The 14937-nt window shown below is 43.4% G+C and overlaps 1 protein-coding gene across 8 annotated transcripts in view; it reads left to right on the top strand.

The window, feature by feature from the left end:
• LOC126285378 (acetyl-CoA carboxylase) overlaps positions 1 to 14937 on the top strand; it is a 385520-nt gene that overhangs the window by 303897 nt on the left and 66686 nt on the right. For all 8 annotated transcript variants that reach the window (XM_049984706.1, XM_049984707.1, XM_049984705.1 and 5 more), the window contains 3 exons: positions 9070 to 9158; positions 12544 to 12693; positions 12789 to 12992. In XM_049984706.1, the coding sequence (XP_049840663.1) occupies positions 9070 to 9158; positions 12544 to 12693; positions 12789 to 12992 (443 nt within the window). The remainder of the gene's footprint in view (positions 1 to 9069; positions 9159 to 12543; positions 12694 to 12788; positions 12993 to 14937) is intronic.

The following is a 14937-nucleotide window of genomic DNA, read 5'->3' as shown; positions in this document are numbered from 1 at the left end:
AGTTGGAGAAAATCGCATACCCACAGTCATGCTTGAAATCTTGTTTATAGAGAGAAGCAGATTCATTTCTGATATTGTTCCACTTGTTTTTGTAGAAATGTAGTGTTTCATGTTGGGAATTTGTCAAAAATGCTTGTGTTTTGACCATCCTATTGACGGACCTACTTTCATGGCAGGACAAGATTTATGAAGTAGTTAAAGTTGTTTTATAGCTCTTCAACTGCGGTCTGGATGTATTTATTTAGCAATTCATCACTGTTGCGTGTTTTTCTTTTTTCACTGAACCTGTAGCTGTCAATTTTCTTCTGCAATCAGTTCAAGTTGCTGGTTTGTATGTACACCTTTCACACCATTTCATGCATAATGTGCTACTAGCAATACATTTGTAACCTTGTCTTGTCAGTTGACTTTTGGATATTGGTTTACATTTTCATGAGGCGGAGTGCACACTTCTGTGTTACAACAGTTTTGATGTTGGTCAGGCCACTCAAACCTGTGTATAATCCTTGTTTATGTATACAGCTATGTGTGTGTTTGTGAGAAATCCATTTAGTTTGTGACCAGTAAACATCATTGTGCACTTAATTTCCACAGAACTTCTGAAACATGGTAGTATGAAGGCATTTAGTGTTTTAAAACTAAGTGTGGTTAGGGTGGTCTAATAAGAGAGGCAGAAGCCCATAACTATCAATTTTCTTCTTCATTCAGTCCCAGTCCCAGTTCACACTGTTTCATTCTCAATGAGAAAAATTTACGATCATTAGTATGGAAGAAGTTGATGAGTTTTGCAATATTAGCTTTGTGGGCAGTCAGTGGGAACTGCAATGCAAACTTATTACATTGGAATAGAGAGAAGAAGAGGACAAATAGATGGTTGGTTGGTTTGGGGTGTAAAGGGACCAAACTACAGGGTCATCAATCCCTTTTTCCACTTGCAAACAAGTCTCAAGTTATAACAATTCTCTAAAGGAGTCAGGGAAAGTGAAAGGGCGTAAAACTAACAGGGAACCACTCTGAAAGAGTGAACCAAAAGGGGAAAACGCATACTAATAAGAAGTGTAATGGAAGATATTAAAATAATATAGCAGATGGCCTGGGCTGACTGATCACAAGAGTAAAAAAGGATGAGCCAGCCACTCTGCAACACACTAAAATCTCCAGCCTAAAAGACAAGGCGAGATGAACACACACAGCAACAAGACAAACAGTAAGGCAAAGAAAGAGTGAGGAAGAGTTAAAATTGGAGAGAGGGTGGAGGCCTGGGAGAGAAGGCCAGATGCCCACCCTTAGATTGTGTGATAAAAATACCCCTCACAAATAAAACGTGAAACTAAATCAGACATTGAGGCATTCTCACCCAACATTGGAGGTAAAGTGTGGTGAAGGTTAAAAGCCTGCTACAGAGTGGCTAAAATTGGAAGTCCAACAAGATGTGGACAACAGTAGAGGGGGAACCACAGCGACACTGAGGCGGGTCCCCGCGATGGAGGAGGTGACTGTGGGTCAGCCACTCGGCTGATGTGGAGCCTGCAAATAACGACAGATTCCCTGCGAGTGGCTCGCACGAATAATCACCACACATTCATTGTCTCCTCGAAACACGCAGTTTATTGGGTGCACCATTCAGCATGCGAGATCACAGAAACATTCTGACGGAAGACCGATCGGAGATGGTTCTCCAGGAGGCAGATCTCCAGAGTCGGTTTACCGGTAGTCTGTTTGGCTGTCCTGTCGGCAAGTTCATTGCCTGGGATCCCGACATATCCTGGGGTCCAAATGAAGGACACTGAACATCGACTGTTTCCGAGGGCATAAAGTGACTCCTGGATAGTCATTACCAAAGGGTGACAAGGGAAGCACTGGTTGAGAGCTTGTCTGCTACTTACGTCATCACTACAGATGACGAAGAACTCACTTATGCAGGAGCTGATATGCTCGAGAGCACAAGAGAGGGCGGTGAAAACACTGCTACCATTCGTCAAGGAGTGCTTTTCAGTATGGCCATCATGAACATAAGCGAAGCCGACGTGACTGTCGACCGTGGAGCCATCAGTTCTGAAGCTGTGGTTGAGGCGTGGACCGTGGAGGTGTACGTAAGTGGACCCGTAGGAAAGGTGGTAGAGGGAAAGTGTCAAGTTCAAGTTCAGTAAGAAGCGATTGGACGTGGACTGCAATTGGAATCCCTGTTCTGGGTCACAATTGCAGGATATTGAGCTCCGTGTTATGGAAAAGGAGACGGTAATGTGGATGGGGAGGAGGTGAGCTGTGACTGTGGACAGTATAGTTCACAAGCAGTAGTTTCCACCTGACCACAGTGGAGGAACACCTGCTTCTACGAGGAGGTTGTTCTCTGGGCTTGTTCAGAAAGCTCCCATCGCAAGTCGAACTCCACAGTGGTGTATGGGTCCAGCTGCCATAATGCAGAGGGCAATGCTGAACCATATACCGGTCTCCCATAGTCCAGACGGGACTGCGTGAGAGTGTTGTACAGCTGCAGCAGTGTAGGGCAATCAGCACTGCAGTCAATGTGGCTAAGTAATCGAATAATATTAAGAGGCCACCACACTTTCCCTTAAGCTGACGAAGATGGGGAAGCCGAGCTAAGCGGGTGTCGAAGACCGGTCCCAAAAAGTGGTAAGTTTCCACTTCATTAAGTAGTTGGTCATCGAGGTAAAGTCTGGGTCGGGGATGGAGAGTGCGACGATGACAGAAGCGCATGGCACAAGTCTCGGTGGCTAAAAACTGAAAGCCGTGAGTGAGAGTCCGTGTCTGTGCCTTTTGTATGGCTCCCTGCAGTTGATGTTCAGCCACACAGATAGAAGAGGAGCAGAATGAAATACGAAAATAGTCAACATATTGGAGGGGAGACACTGAGGACCCTGCTACTAGTGCGAGACCATTAACATCAATTAAAAAGAGTGGGACACTCAGAACAGATTCCTGCGGGACCCCGTTCTCTTGGATATGGGGCAAACTGTGGGAAGCACCAACTCGAACTCTGAAAGTGCGAAGCGACAAGAGGTTCCGTATAAAAATCAGGAGCAGTCCCCAGAGACTCCACTCGTGGAGAGTAGTGAGGATGTGGTGTCACCAAGTGCTATTGTAAGTCTTCATCAGGTAAAAAGGATAGCAGTAAGGTGTTGATGCCAGGAAAATACTGATCGGGTGCAGCCTCCAGGTGGACCAAGTTAGTGGTGGAGTTACCTTTGTGAAAACTATCCTGGGACAGAGCCAGAACACCCTGAGACTAAAGGGGCTAACACAACTGCTGGCTCACATATGTTTGAGTAGGTTGCACAGAACGTTGGTGAGGCTGATAGGATGATAGCTATCCACATCTAAAGGGTTCTTACCAGGCTTTAGCAGTGGAACTATTATACATTTCCACCATTGCAACAGGAATTTGCCAATGCTCCAGATGCGGTTGAAGGTGGCAAGGAGGTGACACTGGTGCGCTGCTGACAGGTGTTTAATCATTTGGGAATGGATACGGTCTGGGTCAGGGGATGTGTCGGGACAATAGGCTGTTTAAGGAGATAAAAGGCTGAGCAGTAATTCTCAGGCACAGAGCTGCGACCATAATGCTTGGCAAAATGTTCTGCGATTATGTCTGGATCAGCAGATAGAGCTCCGCGTGTGGAAATTCTAGGTACACCTGCAGGGGTCTGATAGCTGCAAAGTTGTTGGAGCTTGGTCCAAGCCTGAGAGGAGAGGTTCCTGTTCCAATGGTGGAGATGTAGCGTTCCCAACACTCCTGCTTCCTTCGTTTGATGAGTAGGTGGACCTGGGCACGGAGCCTTTTTAAGGCAATGAGGTTCTCCAGGGATGGGTGGCACTTATGATGATGGAGGGCCCACCTACAGTCTCTGATGGCTGCAGTGATTTCCGGCATCCGTCAGGGTACTGACTTCCACAGTGGGGGGGGGGGGGGGGCGGCAAGCTGAGGAATGAGGGATTGCCAGTTCAGGTGTGGTAACAATGGTGGTAGTGACACTGTGGATCACGTTGTCAATGTTGCCATGCAACAGAGATTCAGCGGTGGTGGCAGCTGTGAAAGCATCCTTCATAAGAGCCCGTCTGGGAAAGTGTCCAGATGAAAGACACTGGGGAAGGGACAGGAAGAGTGGAAAGTGGTCACTACCACACTAGTTGTTGTGAGCTCTCGATTGGATAGACGGGAGAGGGCCAGGACTGCAAACCGAGAGATCAGTGGCCAAGTATGTGCCATGAGCCACACTGAAATTCATGGGGGCACCTGTATTTAAGAGCCAAAAGGTTGAGCTGAATTATTAGGTCCTCCACATCTTCACCATGGCCAGTAATCTTAGTTCCACCCTGCAAAGGGTTATGGGCATTAAAATCCCCCAGAAGTAGAAAAGGTGTGTGTGTGTGGGGGGGTTGGGAAATTAGGTGCAGCCAATGTATGGTGAGGTGCTTCACCATCTAAAGGGAAGTAGTTGTTGCAGATTGTAATTTCCTGTGTTGTCCTCACCCTGACAACCACAGCTCCTAAAGGTGTTTGAAGGGACAAGGTTTGCTAGAGACAGAGTGAAGAAGATAGATACAATTGCCATCCTAAGTCTGTTACAGTAGTACAGTTTTTGTAGTATCCCCAATACATACAAAGGGTGAGGGACTGCATAACGGGAAACCAGGTTTCCTGCAGGGCAACGCAGAAGGCAGATGTAACACTTAAAGAGTAGTCGTGACTCAACCCTGGTGGCAGAAAAAACTGCCACAATTTCCCTGGAGAACAATGCTTTCTGTTGTCTGGGAGGGCGTGAAGGGACCAAGGAGGTAGATTACGCCTCTTGGTTACCTGCTGCCATTGGTTGAGTGTTCACATCCAGTATCATTGCATCCCAGGTGGCAGCGAAATCTAGGTCCTCAGGGGATGCCAGAATCTCCACCTTGTCCTCGGACGCAAAACTATTAGCGAGTGGTGGTACGGGGGCCACCAGAGTCTGTCCTTTCCTAACGACTACTTTGTTTGTTCACCCTCTTGCCACTCCTTAGGGCTTCTTGGAAGTAGCCTCAGGGATAGAGGAAGACCATGAAGCTCTTCAGCCAGCAACTAGTAGCTCCTTCTGTCACTGGCTGCTGTCCACCTGACCACGGGGGAAACTGTGGAAGGTAGTCCTGAGGGACCCCTTCTGTGCAAGAGGAGCCGGTGTTGCTTCTCCGGTTGGGGGGAGGCAACCGATGTCCTCGGCTTTTTGGGGGGGGGGGGGGGGGGTGTTGATGCTCCCAAAGTAGAAGCTTTGGGAGCAATAGAGGAAGACATGTCCACAGCCAGCAGGAGGGGAGATGAAGATGGGTAGCCCTGGGGGACCACTGGAGAAAGCTTAGAGTGGCGTAATGGCATCATGGAGGGGGGGGGGGGGGGGGGCGCTGTCGTAGCAGCAGCATAAGACGATAGCATTCGAACATGGTTCAGTGTTTTGTATTTCAGTTTAGCCTCGTGGTAAGACAGTCTGTTCAGGGCATTGTACTGCAGAATTTTCTGCATTTTTGCATAGTACCATGTAGTCTGGTGAGTAGTTGGAGTAGTGCTTTCCACAGTTGACACAGGTGGAAGTGCACATGGGGTATTCGAATGCAGTGAATGTCCGCAGTCTCTACATGTGATGCTGGAATTGCACCAGGAGGACATGTGATCGAATTTCAACACTTAAAGCACCTCATAGGAGGAGGGATCTATGGTTTGACATCACGTTGGTGTACCATCAGCTTGATCTTTTCAGGTATTGAATCACCCTCAAGTTGAAGGCACATGTGGCAACCCTATTGTGTTTAGGCCACCTATAGACATGACCCCTTAAAGACATCCCAAACGAAGTGAACACCCCGTCATTCTAAATTGGCGCATAGCTCATCGTCGGAGTGACAGTAGATCACAATGGAAAAATAATTCCCTGGGCCACATTGAAGCTTTTATGAGGAGTGACCAAAATAGGAATATTGCCCTGTTTGTCACAGGAGAGTAACACCTAGGACTGGGCTGGGGATGCCGTCTGAATCAGGACTGACCCACTGCACATTTTGGACAGCTCTGTCACTTCCCCAAACTTATCCTCCAGGTGCTCAACAAAAAACAGAGGCTTCATATTCAGAAAGGAGTTTCCATCGGTTCTGCTAAATAACATGAATATGGCTCTCCTCATTCTGTAGCCCTAAGTTCCTCCCATAGTGTTGCTAGGGAGGGGGACAACTAGGGGTCTATGTTGAAGCACTGTACTCTATCCTCCCTTTCTGAGAGACTGCTGGGGTCATTCAGCCCCCAGCAAAAAATGACTTTGTTTCATTGCGGGTCATCTGCCCTGATGCCACCCACTCCAATCAGGGGCTCCCAATGGGTGCCAACCAGCCACAGAAAAGGTTGCCTGGCACGATGGCTGTTGCAGTGAGTCCCAATGCCCCAAGAAGATGGGTGTCTACTCCTTGGCATACATGAGGAGGGTGCAGCTCAGGCATCAGTAGTGTCATCCCTGTGTAATCAGGGGGCTAAGGTATCCTTGTCCAAATAGCTGGAATAGTGGTGGAGTGGCAGTGCTATGACAATAACGGATGCAGAAGATCTTAATGCACGAGGGATATAAGATTCACCACATAAGGCACATAGATGAAGTGATTTCACTGTGAGTACTGCTCTAATCTCAGAAATTTCACGATAAGCAGAAACTGCTATACAGTGGAGTTCATATTTCAGGAGTAGAAGTTAAAAATCGTGAAAGTGGCCCCAAGAGGATGTTATGTGTGATAAAGCAAATATTTATGCAAAAATAAATCTAAAAGACGGATGCAGGGGAATTCGTGAAGAATGTGTGAACAGTAAACAGCAGCTAACATAAGAAGGGGAGAAGGCAACCAACATAAACCATTGAAATGATAAGAAAAATTGTAAAGTCAACTAAGCCAAGAGTAAACTGAGCAAGTGGGAAGACAGGCATAAAAATACAGGAAAAGGATGAAATTTTTCAAGAAATGAAAAATATCTACAAGAATGGAGGGAGCATGCAAAAAAAAAAAAAAAAAACAGTGCAAAACCAGTAAAACTCCATTAAAATTTAGTTTTGGGAGGAAAGAAAGGATTAGTGCTTCTTTATTGATCCTTTGAATCTTTAGGAAAAACTTAAATTTGTTCAGCATGTACCGTATTTATAAATTAATTTGCAATGTGAACTTAAAATGACTCATTCCACATAATTACGATTTATCGTGCAAAATGATCCATGGAACCGAAAGTAATTACACGTACACGCACACTTTTGATTGACTGAAAAGGGGGACTTTTAAGGCAGTGGTTTGAGTTGTATGAACATGAAGTTCAATTTTCTGCCTTATACTGTAAGCATGGACATTTAATTTAATTTCTTTTTCTTCTCCTTCTCTCCCCCCCCCCCCCCCCCCCCTCTCTCTCTCTCTCTCTCTCTCTCTCTCTCTCTCTCTCTCTCTCTCTCTCTCTCCCCCCCCCCCCCCCCCCCCCCCTCAAACACAGGACATTTATGATAATATGCAGCAGCTCTAAGAGTTAGGTGAACATGAAAGGGATTGAATGAGTTTGTAGTGTATCCCCTCGTCTGTGCTGTGAGCCAGCAGAAAAGGAAATAAGAAGAAATTAGGAAAGGAAATTAAAATTATGGAAGAAGAAATAAAAACTTCGAAATTTGCGGATGACCTTGTAATTCTGTCAGAGACTGCTAAGGACTCGGAAGACCATTTCAGCAGAATAGATTTTTTGGCAACTTAGAGACGTACCTTAATAAATGAGAGTAAAAGAGGCATATTGGAGTGTAGATGAATGAAGTCGACTAATACTGGGAAATTAGATTAGCATATGAGATGCTGAAGGTAGGAGACTAGTTTTGTTATTTTGGCATGAAAATAACTGACAACAGCAGGAGGAAATAACATAAAAAGCAAACTGGCAATAGCAAGAGAAGCTTCCCTGAAAAGGAGAATTATATTAACACTGAATACAAATTTGACTGCTGGAAAGTGTAAGCACACCATAAATAACTTAATTACCTCCAGAGACATTGCAATAATACCATGTAACACCACCTCTAGTATTGATAATGGCCCCAGTTCACTGAGGAAAAGAGTCTACCTGTTTCTCCAGGTATACCGTATGCAGTCAAGCCACCCAGTGATGATTGGCTACTATGGAGCAACCAAGTCGCAGAGATGTTGATTGCTTTGTTTCTCACTGTTCCAGATAGGTGGGATTAAGATAGGGTGATTTAGCAAGCCAGTTGAGTTGTGATAAGAGTACCTGAGTGTTCTACTAAAATGTAGACGTTCACGGCTGGAAATATCATGTCCATTATAATTATCCGGGCTGTTATGCCGTGGTCGGTTGATGAATTTTGTCTCAATTGAGACAAAATTCATCAACCGATCACAGCATAACAGCCCGGATAATTATAATGGACATGAGTGTTCGTCAAACTAGGAACATATGCTTGCAACCCAGTGAACACAACTGTCGTCATCTCATAAGATGAGTGTTTTTACAGCATATATACATGAAAGTGTAGAAGAAAGGGCAATACTTGGCCATCCAAATGGGTGGGCCCAAGTCATTATGACTTCTTCCTTCACACAGTATGGGTTAAACACTGTTTGGCTGTCTGTGCATTCAACACCTTGCATAATTTTAAGAGAAAATAGCAACTTGTAAGGCTTCAGTACTTGCCTGCAGGCATCAGTTGTCCCGTTTCTAAGAGTTTGACCATTGAAGGTGGGCAGCTTTATGCCGCTGTGGACAGTGGCCTTCTATGAGATACCCAATGTTAAATGTTATGGAAATGAACAAGAGCTCCTTTACTGGTTCTGCTTTTGAGACTACATTGTTTGTAATGTTGCTGTTGTTTAAAAAGACAATTCAATCAAGAACCCTTGTTCTGCTAAAAATCAGTTTAATTTCTCTGCTTTATTGCTGTGTGCAGTTTTTTCTTTCAAGAAACATTAATGTGTGTAATACAGCTGTTCATTCTACTGCAACAGTTTACTGTTATTTGCAGCTATAGCATGAATGTGCTTATAGATTTATTGTTGTTGTTGCAGGAAGCTATGACAAATGTGTGACAGCCCTACGTGATAAACACAAAGATGACATGGCTGCCGTTACTGCAACCATCTTTTCACATTCACAGGTGAGAACCAAAATCACTGAAGTATATTGAGACAGTGTGAAGAGCTTGAGTGATGATCCCATTTTTTCTTTATTTGGTGATGTAGTACAACAAACATTATACTCCTTAATGTTGTTAGATGTCAGTTTAAAGGATAGGTGAGCTATTTTCCATAATTAAATTAACATTCACATTAATGGTGATAGATATGATTTAGTAGACAGTGGAAGTTGGTTTCTGCAACATTTCCTTGCACTAGTTGAACACTGCAGCTGGAAAGCTCTTTGCATTCATGTGTATTCACAAGAATCAAACAATGGAAACTCCAGGTAGGAATATCAGCAATGTAGGAAACCATAGATTGCTGCTTGCTGTAAAGAAGACATGTTAAGTTTCAGACAGTCATAATAAAAACACTTACACAAAGCTTTTGGGCCACAGCCTTCATCAGCAATTCATACATGCAAGCAAGCTCACCTCACACACACATGGCCACCAACTCTAGCAGCTTGTGCCTGAGCTGCCGGAGCTGGCACTCGTGTGCGTGAGGTGTGCTTGCTTGTGTGTATGAATGGTGTGTGTGTTTCTCTTTTGCTAACGAAGGCTGTGGCCGAAAACTTTGTCTAAGTGTCTTTTAATTGCACCTGTCTGCAAATTAACGTGTCTTCTGTACAGTAAGTAGCAATCTTGTTTTTTCTTAAATTGCTCTATATTCACCAGAATAGAAGCAACAGTAAGTAGTACCTAAACTTGCCACTTATTCTTTGTCAAATATTCTTCCTTTAAGCTTCTCTGAAATGACACAGCAAAGTTGTGAGCTCCACTTTCTACTTTTACTTGACCATTTCCCTCCATAAACTGTCCTTTGTTTAGCACATTTTAATACTGTTATCCAGGGGAGTGTTTATGCCGTGAAGCCAATCTGCGTGTTGAACGGTTCATCTTTTCACCAGAGTTCTTCTTATGTAGCAGTACACTCCAAAAAGTACTCCATATACTCTTAGATAGTATGGATGAAAAATGAAGATGTATATGTAACATCACAATCTATCACTTGGAGCCATATGCCCCATCTCAACTGTGTAACTTTTTTTTGGTCCATGGACATGTCAAGACTGCTTACTTTATGCCCTGATTTATAGTGGTTCGTCAATGTTTCTTTAAAATACAAAAATCAGAGACGAAGACTGAAAATAATAAACAGGAAGATTGACCACCTGCCAAACTTCAGTGATAAGAGAGCTACTGAGAGCCCAAAAGGCTAAAAATTACTGAAGTTTGGATTCTTCACAATTTTGTATTATCAGGTTTGTGTGTAATGTTAACATTGGATTTCTTACCATTGTGTTGACTACTGTGGGAGTCAGTACCGACACAAACAAGGAATGAGAGAAGTTGCGATAGCTGGTGGCACCACTATCAAGTTTTTGCACCAGTTCGGAAATATTGTAGGTCTGGGGCTGCTTTTCATTATTACTACTCATAGACTGCAGACTAAGTATTCTTTTCTTATTACTCAGTCTGGGACTGAACTGGGCCGACCAGCGACTGGTGGCTGGTTAAGTCAGCATTGACAGGGGGTGCTAAACTCTGTCCTCTTGCCCTCTCTTTCCATTGGCGTGCAGATCAGCGCCTACTTGATGCACTGGTCGGTGTGCAGTCGATGGTTTAGAACTGCACGTTCCTTGTCCAACCACCCCACCCCCACCTCCACCCCTCTTCCAAAAAAAGGGGGGGGGGGGAGAGAAAAAAAGAAAAAGTGCTGCACCCTTGTATTGTAGGGAGCCATCTTACGACACTGGAGGAGGAGGAGGGAGGCAGGAAGCTGAACCATAACTGGGACTGACACTTAAACCCCCCTGCTGCACCCCGACAATCATCCTGCACTCAGAGGGGAATGTCGTTCACAAAACCCCCGAAAAGGTTGACGCCCTCTTTCTGAGGCAGTCTGAGGGAAAACAGAGGGTGGCGATGATAATGGCAGGGGTGCTGCCACTGCCTGCGGTGCCGGGTCCATGGCAGGTGCTGAGATGAGTGCCAGAAAGTTGAGCTGCTGCGGTGGCAAAATCGATGAGTCTAGCTCCATCTTTGGCAGTACCAGAGAGACACCCAAGGGGGGCCGTGTCGGCTCCCCTTTAAAGGACGGAATATTTGCGGAAAAATCTTGTAATCGACAAGCAAAAATCTGGTTCTGATGACCACACAGCAACCCAGCAGGACGTTGAATTGAATACATGCAAATGCTCAAATTCTGAAGAATTGTTCCTCTTCTGCAGAACCTAGTGTGACCAAAAACTCTGAAAGAATAGAATCATTAGGCATAAAGCAATACTTGAGGTGTGTCGGAGGCACCGTTTGATGCAGTGGGTGTAGCAAATGGAGCAGCGTGTGGTGGTGCCGGCCATGTAGAAGCTCTGCCAGTGATGGACCGTCACAAGGCTGGGGGCAGCAAGTCGCGACGAAGAGCAGCAGAGCTCATTCTTGTGTGTGAGGCGCACATAAATTGTTCATCTGTTGCTTGAATGTATGCACAAATCGTTCAGTTCCTCCACTTAACTGATGATGAAATGGAGCAGTGGTAAGATGAATGATACCACAGACTGTACAAAACTGTTTAAAGTCCTGAGCCATAAACTGTGGTCCATTTTCTGTAACGAAAACTTCAGGCAAACCTTCCAAGCAAAAGTTGTTGACAAAGCGTGACTGGCACTTTGTAATATAGTAGAGTTCACAGGCACTGCAAATGGTAATTTGCTGAAAGAGCCCACAAAAATAAGCCAAAAAGTGTTTGAAAAAGGACCAGCAAAGTTGATATGCACTTGTTGCCACTACTGTACACAAGTCCTCGAGACATCAACCTTTATTCTGCTCTTACATTTTGTGATTATTCTGTTAATAATTTGTGATACTTATGTTCTCTTAATTTTTCCTCTTCTATGTTTATGGTTATTTCTGTTATTAATTTTCTTATCTACTCTTTTTTTGCCCTCTGATTTTATTTCCTATTGTCTAGATTTATTTGTATACAAAATTTTTCTTTACGTGTACTTCATGATTGTAGTGACATTTGTTGAAACCTAACTATCCATTAAGCACTTTTTCAAAACTGTTTTCTCTTCCTCCTCTTATCTTTATTTGCTTCCTCTTTGTCATTGTTCCATTTTGTCCTTTTTGTTATTCTCCAGTGTTCTGAGTGAATTACTCATGCTCCTACCATATGAAAATGGTTTTAATTTTTCAGTTTAGAATGTCATTGTTAATCATGATCTGCTGTTAGTTCTTGAAGTAAGCTTACCTGCATGTGAGACTCCTATACGTTTCTGTTTGTATTTTATAATTTGTTTCTGTTCATAGAAACACCCATTACTTCCACTTTTATTTATTTACATTTTGGTTTATATTTTAGGTAGCTAAGAAGAATATGCTTGTAACTATGCTAATAGATCATTTATGGTCAAATGAACCGGGACTCACAGATGAATTAGCAACTACATTGAATGAATTGACTTCACTGAACCGTAGCGAGCACTCTAGAGTTGCCCTAAGAGCAAGACAAGTAAGTAACCATGACTTTAAAGAAAACTAATTTATTAAGATCACATTTTATTTAAACAAATCACAACTGAGTGCATTATTCTTTATTTTCTGCAGGTGTTAATAGCTGCTCACCAGCCAGCTTATGAACTGCGGCACAATCAAATGGAATCAATTTTTCTGTCTGCAGTTGACATGTATGGCCACGATTTTCATCCTGAAAACTTGCAGAAACTCATCATGTCTGAAACATCCATCTTTGATATCTTGCACGATTTCTTTTTCCATACCAATAAAGCAGTGTGCAATGCATCTCTAGAGGTTAGTATAATTAAATTGCTGTCTCTATTGCTTAAAGAAATGATATACATTGACATTTATGTTGCAAAAACTTCAAGTTTACAAAAAATGTGATTTTTTTAATATGTGATAGATAAATTTTATGCTACTTATACAGGTTACAGGTGTCAGTTGTGGTACACAGTAATACAACAATTGCCTTGTCTTTGTTGTTATTGAGACCTTCAATCCAAAGACTGGTTTGTTGCAGCTCACCATGCTAGTCTTAACACGCACACACACGCGCGCACACACACACACACACACACACACACACACACACACACTCTCTCTCTCTCTCTCTCTCTCTCTCTCTCTCTCTCTCCCCCATCCATTACTAAATTGATGATTCCTTGATGCTTCATTGTGTTCCCTATTCTTTAGTCAATCTGCGCCATAAATTGCTTTTTGTCCCAGTTTGATTAAGTACATCCTCATTAGTTACTCAATCTGACCTCGGGTGTTGTGCACTCTTCTGCAGCACCACTCTGTATAAAATATTGTATTGTTTTCTGGTCTGAACCTTTTCTTTTCTGTGTTTCACTTCCATACAAGGCTACAGAGTGGACAGTGCCATGAAAGGAGGCTATAAGATGAAAATCAACAAAAGCAAAATGAGGATATTGTAATGTAGTCGAATTAAGTCGGGTGATGCTGAGGGAATTAGATTAGGGAATGAGAGACTTAATTTAGTAAATGAGTTTTGCTATTTGGGGAGAAAAATAACTAACTGCGTTACAGAACACGGCATGTCATTTTCAATGGAGAGAAGTCTTCCGAATTAAGAGTGATTTCAGGTGTGTCGCAGGGGAGTGTTGTAGGATCGTTGGTATTTGCATTATATATAAATGATCTTGTGGATAACATCGGAAGATCACTGTGGCTTTTTGCGGATGATGCAATGCTATATCGAGAGGTTGTAACAATGGAAAATTGTACTGAAATGCAGGAGGATCCCCAATGAATTGACACATGGTGCAGGGAATGGCAATTGAATCTCAATGTAGACAAGTGTAATGTGCTGCGAATACATAGAAAGAAAGATCCATTATCATTTAGCTACAGCAACTGGAAGCAGTTAGTTCCATAAATTATCTGGGAGTAGGCATTAGGAAAGATTTAAAATGGAATGATCATATTAAGTTGATCGTCGGTAAAGCAGATGACAGACAGATTCATTGGAAGAGTCCTAAGGAAATGCAATCCAAAAACAAAGGAAGTAGGTTACAGTACACTTGTTTGCCCACTGCTTGAATATTGCTCACCAGTGTGGGATCCGTACCAGATAGGGTTGACAGAGGAGATAGAGAAGATCCAACGTGCTTCGTTACAGGATCATTTGGTAATCGCGAAAGCGTTACGGAGATGATAGATAAGCTCCAGTGGAAGACTTTGCAGGAGAGACACTCAGTAGCTCGGTAAGGGCTTTTGTTGAAATTTCAAGAACATACCTTCACCGAGGAGTCAAGCAGTATATTGCTCCCTCCTACGTATATCTCGCAAAGAGACCGTGAGGATAAAATTAGAGAGATTAGAGCCCACACAGAGGCATACCGACAATCTTTCTTTCCACGAACAATACGAGACTGGAATAGAAGGGAGAACCGATAGAGGTACTCAAAGTACCCTCCGCCACACACCGCCAGGTGGCTTGCGGAGTATGGATGTAGATGTAGATGTAATGATGGTCGAAGTAGAGAGGATAAAAAATGGCAAGGAAAGCGTTTCTGAAGAAGAGAAATTTTTTAACATCAGGTATAGATTTAGGTGTCAGGAAGTCATTTCTGAAAGTATTTGTATGGAGTGTAGTCATGTATGGAAGTGAAACATGGATGATAAATAGTTTGGACAAGAAGAGAATAGAAGCTTTCGAAATGTGGTGCTACAGAAGAATGCTGAAGATTAGATGGATAGATCACATAACTAA

This window comes from Schistocerca gregaria, chromosome 8, assembly GCF_023897955.1.
Source record: "Schistocerca gregaria isolate iqSchGreg1 chromosome 8, iqSchGreg1.2, whole genome shotgun sequence".
In the NCBI taxonomy this organism is placed as follows: Eukaryota; Metazoa; Arthropoda; class Insecta; order Orthoptera; family Acrididae; genus Schistocerca; species Schistocerca gregaria.
Note: the sequence above shows the minus strand (reverse complement) of the source record. Positions and strands in the feature narration are given on the sequence as shown.